The sequence below is a fragment of the Clinocottus analis genome, unplaced genomic scaffold (assembly GCF_023055335.1).
Source record: "Clinocottus analis isolate CAN_PGR_092001 unplaced genomic scaffold, fCliAna1.0.p SCAF_5, whole genome shotgun sequence".
In the NCBI taxonomy this organism is placed as follows: domain Eukaryota; kingdom Metazoa; phylum Chordata; class Actinopteri; order Perciformes; family Cottidae; genus Clinocottus; species Clinocottus analis.
Genome location: NW_027176207.1, coordinates 14,830,923 through 14,848,796, shown reverse-complemented (window position 1 = coordinate 14,848,796; position 17,874 = coordinate 14,830,923). Strand labels below are relative to the sequence as shown.

General features: G+C 40.0%; 1 protein-coding gene across 1 annotated transcript in view; it reads right to left on the bottom strand.

The window, feature by feature from the left end:
- Positions 1–17,874, bottom strand: part of LOC137802106 (glucocorticoid receptor-like) — a 57,022-nt gene that overhangs the window by 15,544 nt on the left and 23,604 nt on the right. The window contains exons 3-4 of the mRNA XM_068599695.1: positions 4,498–4,667; positions 2,839–2,865 (exon numbers count right to left, since the gene is read on the bottom strand). Coding sequence (XP_068455796.1) covers positions 2,839–2,865; positions 4,498–4,667 — 197 coding nt within the window. The remainder of the gene's footprint in view (positions 1–2,838; positions 2,866–4,497; positions 4,668–17,874) is intronic.

The following is a 17,874-nucleotide window of genomic DNA, read 5'->3' as shown; positions in this document are numbered from 1 at the left end:
GTGATTTGCAAGCAAATCCTTATCCAATATTATTGTCAGAGGCATGGCAAATAATTATATTAATGCTATTAAGTGTTTGTGACATTTGTTGGTAACACTGTGCTGTGTTTGTGCTGTCTTTTCATCTTTGTACTGATATCACACTGGTGTTGCTGCAGTTTAATAGCATTAGCTTGTGCCTCCGTGCAACAGTGTCTTGCTTTCATCAAATACATCATTAGTGTAGCAGAGCCTGAGGAATGTCACATGAATGTTATCTCCCCAGCATCGACTCATCCTTTTTTAGTTCATAGTAAGGCTTACTCAATCCAATAGAAGAAACAAAACATGTATCAGAGGATGTCCCATAACGTCATGCCAAACATGCCATTGTCATCTTTATAAGTTTCACTATTAAAGTAATTCTATGAAATCCCACTGTCATAATCAACTAGAATTGCCTCTGACGTGCTAGATGAGTCACTAAACCAACAAAGAAGTGTACATGTGCTGCTGACTTTGCAGTGGAAAACAAACCTTTTTTTTACTAGTTGATTAAAAAAAAGCTTTTGGTCTGACACACAGGCCACAGTGAAGATGCTATGAGATCAGACACAATCACAAACAAAAGTTGGTGGGATTTCAGAGTGGTTTATCTCTTTTTGGTTTCAAAATAAATAAGTGATCTGCGCTGTATCTAACCTATAGTTGAACTGTATTCAATATTTTTCACCTCCGAGATGGAGAAACACAGTCATATTGCAGCGCTCGCGTACAAGTCTCATTCTTCCATTGAAAAACGGTGAGTTCCAGAGCATCTCTTTTTATGACCCTTATACATGGAATCCTCCATCGCTATTCCTGTACATATGGAGAAGTAAGGTGAAAGGCCTGCCCATTAGTTACTTCTGGTACAACATTCCTCATTATGGAGCAGATCTTCACACCACTGAAGAGTGGCAGAAGCAGAGGACACAATAAATAATGGCATGGAAACATTGTAAGGTGCAGTCTGTTCATATCTGTGAGACTGTATTCCAAATTAAATAAACCATTTTTTTTTAATATAATTTGTTTGATGCAGCTTTTTGAACTAACTATGATGATGAGATGATACATTTATGAAAGCGGTCTTTAAACTAAATGTATTACAATTACATTAATGCGTACACACTTCTGAGATAGAAATCAATAGTAGACAAAATCACACTTTTAAGCCATCTTTAAGATAAGATGTTCCTTTATTAGTCCCACAGTGGGACTTTAGCCTGCTGTTCCTGCCAGTGATGTCATTAACAATCCCCTCGAAACAGAGTGTTCTCGTTCATTAATATTATCCAAATTTAAAGATGTGCATAAAAGTCGAAACTCAGGCAGCTCACAGTATTTTTAGTACACATATTTTGTACATATAACCTTGTTAACACCTTATTTTGAAAACTGGACGTAGTCACACATGTTCCTACGCCAAGTCCACCAAGTCCATCGCTATCAGCTCAGTTATATTCAATCAGAGCGATTCCTGTTCAGACACAAAGCTGGCCGTCTGTAACACTAGCCTGTTTTAACAGTGAACTGATGGTCAACTTCCTTTATCATGCAGTGCTTTACATTATTTTGCCCTCCTCCTGTTTGCGTGAATACTGAGCCCAATACAGCACACTCAATGCATGTAGTATGAGCACCAGCAAACACTGCATCTGGGACACCAAGCAAATGATTAGCTCAGCTTAATGACGCAGCACCCTGTGTTGTTGGTGGCTGGAGCTAAATACATTCTGCAAATGTATCTAGACATTTTTCAAAACCACAGAAATAATCACCTTTGAAACCTACAAATGATCATATTTCACAGAGACCGGAAATGATTCTGCAGGGCTGGTGGTGTGATGACAAGACAGCCGCCTGCGGGCTGTCAGCTGCAGCCTTTCCCGATACCACAGGAAGTCGTTGCAAACAATGGCGTAAAAAGCCATCTGTGGTGTAAAAAGTGCCAGCTGAATCACACTCTTGCTCCCTTACCCTGCCCTGATTCGTTAACAAAGGCCTGGCAACACCTTTCATAACTGCTGCTGAAGCCGCTGGCGGGTGTGTAGCCAACACTAACATGTAGGGCTCCCAAGTGTCTGCTCAGTGGTTAGCGCTGTCAACTCACATCAAGTACGTGCAGTTTGAACCGGACCAGTTCCTTTCAATTAAGCAACAATTAGTAGTTAATTCATCTGATCGTTTGAAGGAAGTAGGAAAGCAAGTCCTTGATGATTACCCAAAATTCAATAGCGTCCTGGACAATAATTCAACAAAGCCTAGATGTACGACATATAGTCAGCACATGTATCCTCTGGACTTAAAATAAAGTCCCTTGGGGCTATGCTCTTAACTCAGCCTAGAGTAGGCCATTTTTTATTTTGTTTAACTGTCACTGAATTGCACAAATGTGTCGAACAGTCCTGCCAGTACCCTGGTGTACACAAGGGACAAGGGGCCCTTTAATCGCTGCTTGCAGCTTTCATTTGTTGAATGTTGTAATCAGATAGATAGAAACCTAGTTAACTGACTTTAAAACAGACACAGGAACACCACAAATAAACAAAACAACACAAAATTGAGTGGATTTTTGACATCAGATCTCTTGAGGTTTATGAAAATAAAAGGCCATATTAGAAACAGATTGTCACTGTAATTATTGGATGTACCACCTGTGACGATCATGAGGTGGAACATTCCAAGCAGAAATTTAAAAACACAAAATCAGTCACGGTCATATTTCAGTGCTTAAGGAATACAAGGATCAAAGTATTATCATCATCATGTTTTATAATTGTTAATTTATAGATTAATAAAAGTGCATTTATTTACCATCTGTGTTTTGTCGTGCTCTCCATCCTTCATCCGGCCGGAGAATAGAGGAAGGGGAGAAAAAACAAAAATTACAGATCAACTTTCTCAGTGTCATTGCAGGCAAAGCTCACTTCAATTTGAGCGCTTAGCATTTACACCAGCGTCACATCATGAAAGTGGATCTACTAGATAACGGTCAACATTCATAAAACTTAACAAATTAAATGTAGCAGATTGTCCTGCTCAAATTGAGTGTTTATAATTTTAATTCTACAATTTATCTCTATAAAGGTTTATTAAAAATATTTTAGGAATAGTAGCTTGTATTGGCTAAAATGTTCTTAATTTACATCGACCACCGGCCATGTTAAAGTCCTGAACTGTTGCAAAAAACAATCTACAGCATGTTTACCTTATGAGCTCACTAACTATTATTAAGTGGCATCGTTAGTTACAAAAATAGAGGAAACAGATAAAGAGTGAATGTAGGCACAGAATGAAAGAAAAATGACCCGGCTAATTGTGACTTAAAAAAAACAAGAGATTAGTGGCTCATTTCTGTGCATTCAGTAGCAGTGTAGGAACAATAAGAAATAGGAAGTGGTCCATGTATTGTTCACCGAGGCATTGTTGATAAATGTAATAATTTATTGACAGAAACACACTTCTTAAAAAGGCCTCTTCAAACTAATTACACATCTGCAGAGACAGCTTTAGAAAGACAGGAAATGGAGAAACAGAAGCAGAGAGAAGCAAAGGGAAATGGAAAGCATTGCAGAAATACATTACCATGAATTACATTCTGTTTGTCGGATGCATTCCTGCCCCTCCCCATTTCAAAATTATGTCAAGGCGATTAGACTCGAGACAAGTTTCCTGACGCACAAAGTGCCTGAGACTAGAACCGAATACTGTATTAGAATATTTCAAATGTGTATGAAACTAAGCAGAAAAATGGCCGTTTTACAAGCTCATTACAATACTAGTCCGCCGTAAGGCAACACTTTGTTAATCGGGAGGATATCATGGTAGTTAGATTTTTTGGAGTAGGCTTTTTTCCCCTTTTTTGTTTGTTTGTGATAATTACTTGTAAGTCATCTCTACTTTGCTACAGGACAAACAGGAAAGACGAGAGCAGAGGAGGCAGTACAAGGCAAGGACTAAGACTCAAGCCCCAAACGATGCATGAACATGACGTGGGTCGACAAAAGCCCGACAGCTAACAGCCTACTATTCCACTCTGATCTTGGAATTGGGGAAATAATTGCATTGTTTTTGGTGCCTACAGAAGAAAACCAGCAGAGGTGTTTCATTGTTGTGGAACAACTTCAAGAGCTGATAATAAGGAACTCAAATGAATGAGTCTTTGGGACAAATAGTGCAAAGGTAATAAATGCTAACTGTTGCTATTAGCTGCACATGTACAAGGTTGTAGCTGCAAAATATAGAATACACAAACATGTATGTGCAAATCTGATTGTATCCTGGTGTAGATGTGGCCACAACTCACTGGAACAATTAAAAAAAATAAAATATACATGCACTCATACCTTTTCCGTACAAGATTTGTGTAAATACAATCATTCAAATCTAAAGCCCTGTTTTTTCGTCTTTACATGTGTCGTGTGTGATTGAGTGGGTAGATGAGAAGGTAGAAGGTAGGCGTGGGAGACCAACCTTCGACGGCCCTCTTGAAGAACACCTTGCAGCTGCCGCAGGTTACAACCCCATAGTGGCACCCTGAGGCCTCGTCTGAACACACCAAGCAGATCTTATGCGTCTGTCCGCCGGGCTTGGATTGGCCCGCCAACGCGGAACTGGCGGTCTCTCCGGCCCTCGGCGAAGAACTTAAATGCAAACAGAGAAAAAGAGAGGAGAGAGAGAGAAAAATAAGTAAAGATCAGTGCGCAGTAAAAGATGTTTGTTCTAAATCTAAAGCAGGCCGCTCGGGGCTGGTTTATGGGCAGCTTCAACGGTATGTTGTACTGTTGCTAGGTAACATGCAAACCCTGTTGACAAATTTGGTGGACGAAGGGAAATATGTGAACTAAAAACAGATTCATATTTTTGTATTGTGTCGCAGTTTCTCTGATCGTGATTTGTTCCTATGGCGAGCTGGACAACGGCTATAAGGTTAAGAACAATGGTGGTAGTGCTTAAATAATTAAACTTTAATGTACAGGAATGTACATGTCCAACTATGGAAACCTTTGAAGCAGCTTTGTGAAGCATGAATGTTATTATAAATGACGGAGAGATTTGTCTTTAGTTGAAGCTCCATGACTTAAACCTAATATATTTGATAGTTTGTTAATTTGTATGTGCAATCTGATCAATTTCTCATTATTGCTTAATGCAAAATGAATGTAAAGTGAAGAAGTGAAACTCAATGAAGCCTATGGAGACCTCTCTTGTACAACTGAGCTCTAAATCTCATCCCAAGACAAATTCAATCTCTTGAGAAACTTGCCTACATTCACACATCGTTGTTATTCTTCTCAACGGTCTATAATTAGACTTAAAGTAACGGACACACATGAACTGCATGAACTGCTCAACCAGGCAGCATCACAGTTTTGTCAGGTGTATTGCAGGCAAAGCGCCAGCACCCTGAGAGCACGTAAGGTTTAAAGGGGAGGCTCCAAACTAGTGTTAGACTGACACTGCTGTGTAATCCATGACAGGAATTTAACAGCATTAGAAGGGCTTAAATTGCTTCTCCCTTGTTTGTTTTGGCTGCACACTTATTGGAATGTAGATTAGCATCACACAACCGCGTTGGCTCGCTAAGCTCGATAATGACTTTGCATTCAGGCCTATAGATATCTTTGTGCAGATTCTGTATCGCCATGCTCTGAGTGTTGTTATTACCCATGGCATTACATTTACAGAGACATGTCTGCCAGACAGGAGTACAGAGCGGAGAGTAAATAAACAGAACTTCTGAGCGTCAGTCTCAAAGACCAGGAGCCGTCCTTGCCTATCTCCCCAAACAAGCTCGAGCCAAATTCCAAGTGGCCAGAGCTTCATTGTCAGCTGAAAGACGACACTTGCTTATGTAATTTGGACTGCAACCAAGTGGGAGTAGAGGGGGTGTATCTTTGAAGACTTCCAGCTAAGAAGTTTCAAATAGTGGCGTGATTCAGAAAGTCATCTGAAGAACAGTGGCGGGCAGTCAAGGCCTGCTAAGCTTCTCTGCTGGCCTCAACAGAATCCCAACGTTTTTATATATATATATATATATATATATATACATATATATATATATATATATACATATATATATATATATATATATATATATATTTTAAGTTAGAAGTTATACTTTAAAATGTAAATGTTTTTTTAACAAATACACTAAATATTATAATTATTTTTTCACTTATTTTCCCATTGCACAAGCTCCCGTCTTGTGTGTTCCTCAGCTCAGGCCAGCAGCACGGCGTGCTTAACAGCTGGTTACAGCTTTGGGATTTTCTAACCTGGACCCTATTTTTCAATGTTTTTTGTGGCTATTGAGGACAACGTTTTTTGATATGAGTCCAGTATTGAGTGGCCCAGACAGACTCAAATTGTTATTATGGAGAAGACCTTAAGACCTGGATTTTCTTTACCTTTCACTTGATCTAGTCTGTCAGTAAACTCTGAGAAGTTTCGTTCTGAAATCTTGTGTCACGTCCTCGTCATTAAAATCAGCTAAAGCCAGTTTAGCTGCTCAGCTAAGCCATGACATTGCTATGCTTTCTTTAGTCCTACAAAACAAACTGACAACAAAGGCCTTTCTCTCCTCAACTCTCTCACGTTTCCAGTTGTCTTCCTGCAACAAGACACATGACGCAATAACAAACAGACCAGATCAAGTGGAAGGTACAGGAAAACATTTTGTTTTCTCTGTCGGGTCCTTTCCATGATGTTGTCAGACACATGTAATAACAATCTGTGCCTGTCAGTGGCAAAAACAAGCACTTCAAGTGGGCATATATAACTGGTGCAGAATTGAGAGCAATGACACTGCAGAGCAGCTGGAGTGTTCTCATGCAATACCAATTGTATACATTTTCATATCGTAAGTAACTTAAACACAATGGAAATGGGAAAATAGGTCCAGGTTTAAAAAGAGGGAAGATAGAGAAGGGACCTCATTCCCAGTCTGATTATGTAGATTTGTTTAGATGTGAAAACACATGTTCAACTCCAACTAAGCAAAAAAAAAAAAAAAAAGAAATGTATGGTTCTGTTCAATAATAATTGAAAGTTATTGAGCTTGAATACAAAAAAAGAATACAAATCCAAAGGTTTATTTAGACATAGAACATACACCTCCAGCACAGCGCTCACAGGCGGCATGAATAAAAAACTAAATGACTACATATGGCTCTTTGTGAAAGTTAACAAACCCACAACTTGTAACTGTTTTTTTAGTCACCGGTAATGGAACTTGAGTACTGTAATAAACCTCAAAAAAACTCTGACCTTCATTTGACACTCAAATAAAAACTTTATGATACATGATAGCCCATCTCATGCAAAATAGACTGTGTTGTTCATAAAGTTTTCAATACCAATCACAGGGTGTCCCACAGTAAGCTTGACACAAAAAGAAGCCAAGATTCATTCTGGTTTGTGCACACTGTAGTTCAACTGTATCTGTGACACTGGCCCTCTGCGAAATGTTGACCGATGCATATTTGTATGTACTCGTCTTTGGGTCGACAGTCCGGCAGTACTACGGTATTTATAGAAACATCCCTCCTGTCCGGCATGAGGAGTATGGTGAACTGCCATGTGCTCAACTTTCTGGTGCTCACATTACTTGTCAACTTAAAGCCGCTATGGATGGATTTCGAGTGAAGATGCCGCGCACACTAATTATGGGGCAGTGTTTGTCCTCTGATGGCTCTTGTGGGATTGCTCAGCCACCGGAAAAAAAAAAAAGACATACTGCCTGTGAAGCGGGAGATCACATGACAGCAACCAACCAAGAGAAGCGTGTGAAGGCATTTAAACCAACTTTGCTTTTTAGTTTTCAGATCATTAGAGTTCTTATTATAACATGTGAACCGCAATACTTAATCTACACAAATTAGTTCGAGATGGCCTTTTTTTGGGGTGAGCTAGGGTTTCTATTTTTAAGCAATTGGAGAGCTAAATGTTGCTGGAAACACTATTTAATCATGATGATCAGCGTAGTGGTTGAATTAAACACTTAAAACCATTCAAGCCAATGGCTGTGAGCCAAGCAACAGACACACACAGACACACACACATATGCCCATATGTAGAAAATGGAAGCGTAATAATCAAACAAACACACATCTCACCAATAATACCCAAAGATATGAATAAATACAGCACATATATGAGTGAGTGAGTGTGTGTCTGTGTTTTACCCATCTTCTGGGTACATGTACCCGTCTACACAATGCACATAATGTTAGGTTTAGGTTAGGGTAAGAATTTGGATTAGGCTGGTAGCGTTTATAAAATCTATAAATCAATGTCATTTCCCCAAAAGTGATGAAGACACGACTTGTGTGCGTTACTGTACAGAATTAGTTGTACCAGTCAAGCAGCGGGTCGTAGAAATGACAAATGTAACACAAGTCCGCTGAGGCGGAAGACCGATCACATTGCAAGCTATTTTACTTCTACCTACAAACCTGTCTTCCTGTGTGAACACAGGAACACAACATGTGTCAACGGTGAGAGGCTGTGCAGAAATATCAGGAGGCCAATAAGACTCCAGACCAAAAACAAGAAATGAAATCCTGCTGTAACATGAATGCCTCTATCTCTACGCAATCAACATATTTCTAATGTTTACAATGTACAACTGGAAACCAATTTGGACGTTTCTCCCCAACGAGTCAGTTTGGAATCAGTGAGTTCCACCATTGTACATTGTATTCCACCTCCTTTTAAATAAAATACAAGAGCTTGCCAACTGTTAGTTAAAATTGCATCAGAATAACATCAAACCAGAGGATCGAGATGAGTTATAAATGTGTTACACAGTTTCCTAAAAACAAAAACGTGACATGATGAGGAAGTGGAAAAGCGTTGATGACAAACAACGTGCCTGTTGCAACTTTGGACAAAGGGTGAACTGGGCTGACTTGCTGTGTCACTGGGGAATCGTAGAACAGCGACTACAGTGGGAACCAATGAGAGGACTGTTTTTTCCATTAAGATCAAAAGCTTTTTTGGGCCAATGTGTGGGAGCAGAAAGTATGAGACGGGCGGTGGCAGAGTGATGTAAAATATGAGAACATTCACAGAGCTGAGCCTTGACCCAAATAGGAAACTGAATTACTTGTCCAAACACATCATACCAGACATTTGGGGAAACTAATGTGAGCAGCGTGGTTTTGAACTTAAACAATTGAACGAAGGGATAACGTTATACTATATATTGTTTTCCTATTCTAGTTTTGTAACACTTCAGATGACTAACACAGATGTTGTTTGTATGGTAGTCTATTGTGTGTGGTTATAATTTGCAGTCCTTTTTAATTCAAGACAGTATTGTCAGTAGAAAGTAAGAAAAACAATATTGTTTAATATCGCATGCACATTTATCTCAGCTGAATAGTTATGATGTTATGTTAGTTTCTGGAAACTTATTAGTTCCATCTTTTCATGGCCCTGGCACATAATGAAAATCCTTCATGCTCTATATTCCCTGTTATGAAGTGGGTACTCTGAAATCTATTGTTTGAGATCCATACAGGTAAAAAAAATAAAAAGGAATACATGATTTTACACCCATCTTAGGATGCACACACTGGTGTGCTGCAATGGCGTTTCAGCTTTAAAAGGGCTCTAATGGTTGTTAAATACTTGATACATAATAGATATATAATAGATTAATACATTTTCTGGCTCTTATGACTTGATATTATATTGCATTTGTTTTTACATTTGTTTTTTTCTCTACAAAAGAGCCGTGTGTGATCCCGGGACAATGAGACAACATCAGTCATTGTGATGAATCACAGTACTCCTTCCCTGTTGTATTAATAGTATTATTGATATTATGAATTATTGCATTACGTGCAAACTGGCATGTGGAACAGCCCATCGCTTCAATGTAAAAGGCACATTCAAAAGTCCAACAAGATTTCACATGTAACGCAACACACGTAATGAAAACAAAACAAATAAGTTTACACGTTGCCATAAAATATGCTGGCATATAAACCGTCTTTACGCTGTAATCGAATATGACAAAACTCAAAATATTTTTCCCTAAATTAAAATATGACAAAATAACTGCAATACAATTATTTGGTAATACTGTGTAGCCCTATTGCATCATGAGCCAATGTTGTCCTCTTCTTTTTTTAATCTATATTGAGCAATTGGACTGCACTTTCATCTTCCTGCCCGTGACTACTCTCACTGCTTCTCCCTCCAATACGTCCGTGTCTCTCCCGTGTCCTTCCTCGTCCTCTCTCGTTGCTCATTCCCCCTCTTCCCTCGTTCTCCCCCTTCCTCTTCCCCTCACCCCGCCTCCTCTACCAAGGTTATGTAATATTCGTATTACTGCTGCTGGGGCAGCCCCCCGCCCGCACTCAGCTGTAGGCCAATCGAGTGTCACGACTGGCAGGAAGTATGGAGGAAGTCAGGCGAGTCATGGGATTATCCAACTCACCTACCCAGAGACAAGCGTACACAGCGTATGTGTATGTTATCTGTGTGTATCACTAATATAAAGCGTGTGTGTGTGTGTGTGTTAATTTGCTCTTTGAATTACTGAGTGGAGCCTTTCTTTGCTAGAGAGGAGCACAGTTATAAAGCTACCCTTGTTTCAGAAATCATCATGTGATTGTGTGATGGCTTCCTCTTTTCTTCTCCCTTTTTCTCCCGCTAAACTCCAAACAGCCACCCACCCCTCCATCACATCTGAGGCCCTGCATCTCCTTCAAAGTGCAGTCAATTCAACCATCATGTCAGCCTTTTCTTTCTCTCTCCCTCTGTGTAACTTGAACAAGTTAAAGTTGTTTTCAACCACGCACACACCATTTTTTCCTGTGAAGTAGATGCCAAAGCAAGGGATTTTTTTTCTTTCCTTCTTTCAAATTTTACTTTCACCAGACTCAGACCTTGTGGCCACGCGATTATGATTGTTGCCTGTCAGAAACAAGAGGAGAACATGGTGCTACGTCTTTTGTTGAGCTGCACAACCTCGGGGAGGATGATGAGTATCCACCGTTTACATCCAATTCCCACCAAAAGGTCAGCGTTGTAGTTTTATAACCTCTCTTGAGCCTTTAACCAAGTAGTTGTTGTGCCTCAACATGTCCGAAATGTAACCATGGTGTCAGAATACACACATATGGCAATATTTTAAAAGCAATGACAAACTACCTTGTTTCAGGCAGGACAATTCCTCCATTATATTTCACTTGAAAATAATAATAATAAAAAAAAATAATAATTGCTTGCATTTATACAGTTCCTAGGGACCAAAGGATGCTCTAAATATATATAGAGGCAGATAAAAAAAAACACCATTTTATCCAAGAGTGCATATAATCGTTCAGAAAACAGATGTGAATTTAATCCGAATGACTCAGACATGAAAAGGAACCTTTTTATCCCGAGCAGCGAACTGTGCGCCAGCGCTTTTTTACCCCGCGGTGTGAAGAGTGGAGGCCAGAGTGAGTGAGGTGAACAGTGGAAGCTCCAACTGGGAAAAAATTGTGTACAATTCGGCAAACGTGTGGCAGTACGTCGGTGAGGCAGTTGACGTTTGTGCCATCCCAGTTATTCCACCTTTGGTATGTTCACATTTTATTCTGTGCTCTCCGTCCGTCTGTCTTATTTGTGTTTGATAATAAAGCCCCACAGACGCTCATCAAGAATCATTAGCATAGAAGCCACGATGACATCTCATTAACAATAGTTTCCACTGTGACTAGCAGCGAACGAGAGAATTCTTAATTCAAATTCTAAAATAAATAAGTTACTGCCGTCTGCTCCGCCCCCTTCTTTTTATCAAGCCTGAACACAATTTCCCTTAAATAGAACTAATGAGTAGCTGCATTATGTGTTCAGAGAGCATTGCTCGCAAAGCTTGCTGAAACTATGCTACAATATACAACACCCTGCAAAGAAAGATGACAAATGTAGTTTAAAGAAAGAAATTTAGCAGAAAATGTACAGCCGATTTGCATCGTTTCAGTTTTGATCGCCTGCTAAATTGACTTTAATGCAGAGTAAACACATGAATAACTAAAAAAGATATCCAATATGTATACCATTCTGGAATCAGACATAAATGAGAGAAAATGAGGCTTCATATCTGTGCGAGTGACTTGGCCCTCAAGGCTGAGCAATAATTCGATATCTCTGTTCGTCTTTCAGCCGGGTCATGTTGTGATGATATGGAGATGTTGTGGATATTGTGAGGCAAAGTGATTACGTTAAAAAGCAGATGACAACAAGGGTATTTATTAAAGGGATAAAACAAGTTTATGAAACATGACATTTTTCAGGATTGTTCAAGCTCACGCATTGATGTTATCTTCCTGTTTAATATCATATGAATGGATATATTTTATAAGTGGGTTTTCCCATGTTTTTGACATAAATATCATCACTGGGATATTGATTTCAGACATGAAGCATCACCCAGCATGGTCCAGCAGGAGGCTCACCTCTTTACATAAGCTTCAGCTATATATAGAGAGTGTGTGTGGGCCAAGCAGCCCAGAAAATAACAGATCACAGTACGAAAACAACTGGAAAATGTGTTTGCAGGATACACAGTAAGGCCTTTTTCTGTAACGTTGATGTACAAGACAATGTCCAGAAGAGAAGACAGCAGTCGAAAGACACTGAACGGAGGACACAACTTCTACTGTTCTTGTCTGAGAAGGGTACGGTTTAGACGAGATGAGGTCACAATCCCTGGAGCGTAGCTATGCTGTATTGGAATGTGGAGCTTTACAGGAAATTAGGCCACATGGTGTAGAGACCACAGGGAGCTAAATGAAGGGCAATGGCACAACATTTCACGTTTATGCCTGACATATTACAAATTAGTTACGTTTTACAACACTAACAGCATGCTTATCATAAAGTTTAGTAGGATATGGATGATTCACGCAGTCAAACATATCACATTTCAAAACACTTTCTGTGTTTTGTCCTTATCTTCTCAGTGGTTCCACCAAAACACCAGAAACATGTGGTTCTGGACTGGAGGTGGAATGATCCTAGCAGGTGGATTTTCGGGGGTTTAGGTTACCAATTGAACAGAATTTGAAGAAAATCAATTCCTTATTTGCTACAAAACGCAACTCGAACTGAAAGGCGTTTACTCAACTAGATGATCAACAGAAAACTTACCCACTTCTGTTTTTATACGATATTCAAAGAAATGAATATAGTATTCCATGATAATTCAACATTAATGTTTGGGGCTTTTAGATCTGTGGACAGACAAAACATTGTGACAGACATATTTTTTAACTATTATTTCTATTACTGAATGCAGCTCGGATCGGTCATCTTGAGAAACCAGCACACCAGAATTTGAATATTATCCAACAGAAAAACCCAGCCCAGTGTTGCCATCTCCTTTCCAATAAAAGTAGCGAGCAGGACTAGCGCCAAACAGTCGACATCTCCATCTAGCGAGAAAGTCGCAAAGTCTGCAACACTGACCTCCAGGCCCTTCAGCTCTCCTCCCAAAGCCACTCCCCGAAAAATATAATCACGGACGTAATCATATCTTAATAGAGGTTAAACAAGGAGCATGGCTATTGTAAGAACTCACAACTGTTAAGCTAGCAGCTCGAGGAAGACTCCCGTCACGCACAATGAGTGAACGGGTGTGCGGGCAGGTCACCCATTCAGACGGGCTCTTGACAGTCCCACGACACCAACACATACCACAATTTCTTGTCAGAGCATTTCATTTATTGATAGAAATGTCTTTCATGAATTGTTAGATAATTGTATAAAAAAGTACCCAAGACATTATCAAACATCGAAATGTTGACAAATACCATCAGCTTGAACTGATTATTAGGGACTGAAGGACAGAATGAGATAATAATTTACCGGACCAATCCTTTGATCAAATATTTAAAATGATAGTTTTCATTCAGAGAGAGAGAGACAAATGCTGGCAGAGTGAGTCAGAGAGTGAGACAGAGAGAACCTTCAATTGCTCCCTGCAGATTCGATTTGCTGCTGACACATTGTGTGTCTTAAATCAGATAGATGGCCAGAGCCGGAGGGCACAAAGCACCCATTTCCCCTGGTGCTCTTATGTAATTAGCTTTCACTTAGCACCTTAATGCTTTGCCACCCCCAAAGTTTTCCCTCCTCCTTCCACCCACTCTTCCGCTTTCTACATCTTTCTGCCTCACAACAGCATGTTGTCTGAAAAGACCAAGTTTAACCCTCACCAACTCATAATGGTTGACCACAAATACATTCACTAATATTTTCCCAATGGCATTCAAGGGGCGAGTATGACAAATGGAGCAGTTTGTTGTATTGTCCCTTTCTTTTCTGTTGCTGTAAACAAGCAGCAGTGACATGCAGCATGTGAGCCAACAGCAATTACATAACAGAAAGCTCACCACAGCGATTTACATATTGATCAAGCCCATAAACATGCACAGAGTAATGATATCATCATCGTACTGTTGGAAGCTTTCTCTCTATGAATGAAGGTCAGAGTTTGGGCGAAAACTCCTCACATGAAACACGGAAATAATTGAGGAAAAAAAGGCAGCAATTAAAAAAAATACTTGGTTAACTGGCATCGAGGCAAAAGAAAGAAAGGGAGTGGAAAGCCGTGGTTTTCCTGTGGTGTGACGATAAGGAAGAGAAAAAAATTCCACAACCCATTCCAGTTTGGCCTACATTTACTGTAATAAAACATGTAGATGCTTGAGCATATAAACAGCAGAGAATGTGAGCTGGGGTTGAGCAAGTGTTGAGTATCAGTCCTCTAAACACAAACTACAGCAGAAGCTGAAACTCAATACGTGTGCCCGGTATCGCCCCTGGAGGTCTGGCTCGGTAAAGCTTCTGAAAACAAGTAATTGTGTCTGAGGAAATGGAGACGACAGCTCGCAAACATTACTGGTTGCTAGCATCGAGTCAACGGAGCGCCATTGACGGCTTTCATTCAACTGACATTATACTTCCAATGCATTGAAACTTCGACCAAAGCGTGGTCGCTTTAAAATTGATCCCTTCTTCCTCCACCGTATATCTGCTGACGTGAGTGACGACGGAGAACAGGTCACACATGCAGTATGTACACATGAAGGCATGCAGGCAGAGCTGGTAGGCAGGAATGCAGAAAAACACTCGCAGGGGAAAACGGTGATGTTTTATGTTGACACTACATACGCCCACCATCTTAGTCTGCAAGAGCAGATGAATGAAGTTTAGGTTGCAAACCGAATCCCGCTGACAGACGGGAGACAGGCAGTACGAGTGTGTTCGTGCAGGGTATTAAGAACGACATCCAAATTGAAACAGGTTAAAAAATGTATGAGAAATGTTGAGAAACGTGCTTTTCCGATGTTGTTCATTCCATCGATGGTGATGCGTGCATCATTGCGCACGTCACAAAGCGGACCAATGGTATCGCTTGTAAACGGATCCAAGCCGTGCACTGTATCGCTGTGCAATGTAATCACTTTGCCAAACTTGTTTCCTGTCACAGAGAAGTCTGTGTAAAATGACAAAGTGTTTACTGCAGCGTGGAAAGAGAAAGCAGTGTCACGTGCAGTACACCAGCTGAGAGGTTACTAATGCCTGCACGTCCAGCTCGAGAAGTTGTGCATTTTCTTACCTTACGCATAACTCTATTTTTTTCCTCCAACATGTTTCCATTTCTTACAGTATTGAACATGAAGAACCAGGACTCAACTACAAGCAATAACCGGAACAGAGATCAGATTTAAAATCAGATTAACAACTTTCAAACCTTTAAAATCACCGGAGAAAAGCGCGACACTAATTTCAGGGTACGTTTGGGTAACGCAGTGGTTCTCAAACTTTTTCTGTCGCGCCCCACTTTGGAAGAAGGAAAATGTTCGAGCCCCACTGCGCCAACAACATTGGAACAAAACGGTTGAACTTTTTGAGACTCCTCCGTCTGTGCTTTTTTAATTAATATATAAAAAGAAAATTGAAATCCCTTTCAAGTGAACCAGATTGCTTCATTAGACAAAAATGAATAACATGTGCAATCACCTTTGTTAAAACAACGAAAATAAAGTTATGTATGTGCCTAAGTCTCTTCATATGATGCATTCATGTGCGACTGTAGATTGGGAAATGAACTTCCTTCCAACTATTCCTCCTTCCCAAACTGTATATGAAGGCAGTACTTTTCTAACATTTAGCTTGGTCATAAAAGGTTGTGTTCTTTTAAGAACATTAAATATTGAAGCTTTTTATGCCCACTGAAACAGTATATTACATGAAATGTCACTGCAGAACCCTATACGTGTTTATTGTGGTTATTTTGTTCTTTGTTGTGCTGCAGCGAATAGACAAAGTTACTTCTGTTTAAAAGGCACGCCATGAACGACGTGGATCAAAGATGTGTGGTTGTGTAACAGTTGTTAACAATGCATTCATCCGACTAATTATTTTTGCAGCAGAGCTTCTAGGTCTTTGGGACACTTCTGAAACACACCAAGCTCATCTGGTGGAACCACGCGCCGTCTCTAGCGGCTGCGATTAGCATGGCAAACCGGAGGAATATCGATCTCTAACCACCCTGCAGTTGTCCAAAGCTGAGATCTCTGCCAGGTACGTCGTCAACGACCACTGCTGCATTGTGCGATTGAATAAATACATGCCACAGTTGGGCATCACGACAGGCTGTTTCCACCCAGCTGTGTCTCTGACTGCACAGTAGCAGCTGGAGGTTTTAGATGTGCTCATTAGCGGCCCCTACTGGCGGTGGGCCAGTCAAGAGGACTACGGAGTCAGCGGGCAGTCGATGAAAATGGCAATAAAAAGGCATTTTGAGAAAGTGTGAATCACCAAAAGAGGTCCTTGAGCATTCATACAAAATAAAGCTGGCAAGACACAGAGGTGCACACTCACTCACCTGTGGTCAAATCCCAGGATCTCGCTGGCACAGAGAAGAATTACTCAGGGATTTATTTACCCAAAGAAGTTGCAAAGCACGACTCCAGTTCAGGCTTTAGCAAAAAGCGCCATGAAATGACAAATGGGATTTGAGAAATGAAGGTGAGATTTTTTTTTTAAAACATGAGACAGATAGCAGCTTTTCAATGAACCCAAAAATTCCAGCTTTGGCAGCATTTTGGCTTTCCGACGAAAAACAGCCTCTGCACTGCCGCCATTGTGTTAACTTTTTAAATCTGCACTAAAGTGCTGCAGCAGCACAGCGAGGCTGAATCCATCTCGTTGCCTGCTGAGACGAAAGTACAGTCGGTGGTTAGCTTTCGAACACATAACTTTAATTCTTTTGTCACCTCAAAGTCCACATTATGTCTTTATTTATATGCAAATATTAGAGCTAGTTGCTGTACTACTACTACTGAGGATAGGATATGAGGAATGAAGTGCAAAAAAAATAAAAGACTTGGGCCCCTTTTGTCCTGTTAAAATGAGTAATCATCACTTTAAATCTCTAGCTGTGATTTACCCGATAGCAAACACGGATCATAACCAGAAATTCCAAAGAGATTTTTTTTTTCATGTAATATACATTTAAAATGAATAAATGTGAGTACTCATAAAAAACTACAACATTGAATGTGTTTTCATGATAAGGAAAGAACAACATGTAATTCTAATTTAATTTTCATGAAAAAACTTCATCCTGAACTGATACAATCCGTGGGAAGGAGTGGACCGTCCTTCAGGCAACTGTGTCTTCATGACAAATAAAACATATTATTATTATTAGTAGTATTAGTATTATTACTAATAATAATAATAATAATATGTTTACTCTGGTCTCATCTGTAACTTATTCACAGCGGACAGTATTAAAGGCCAGAGGCATTAAGCAGTCAAACCATGAACAACACT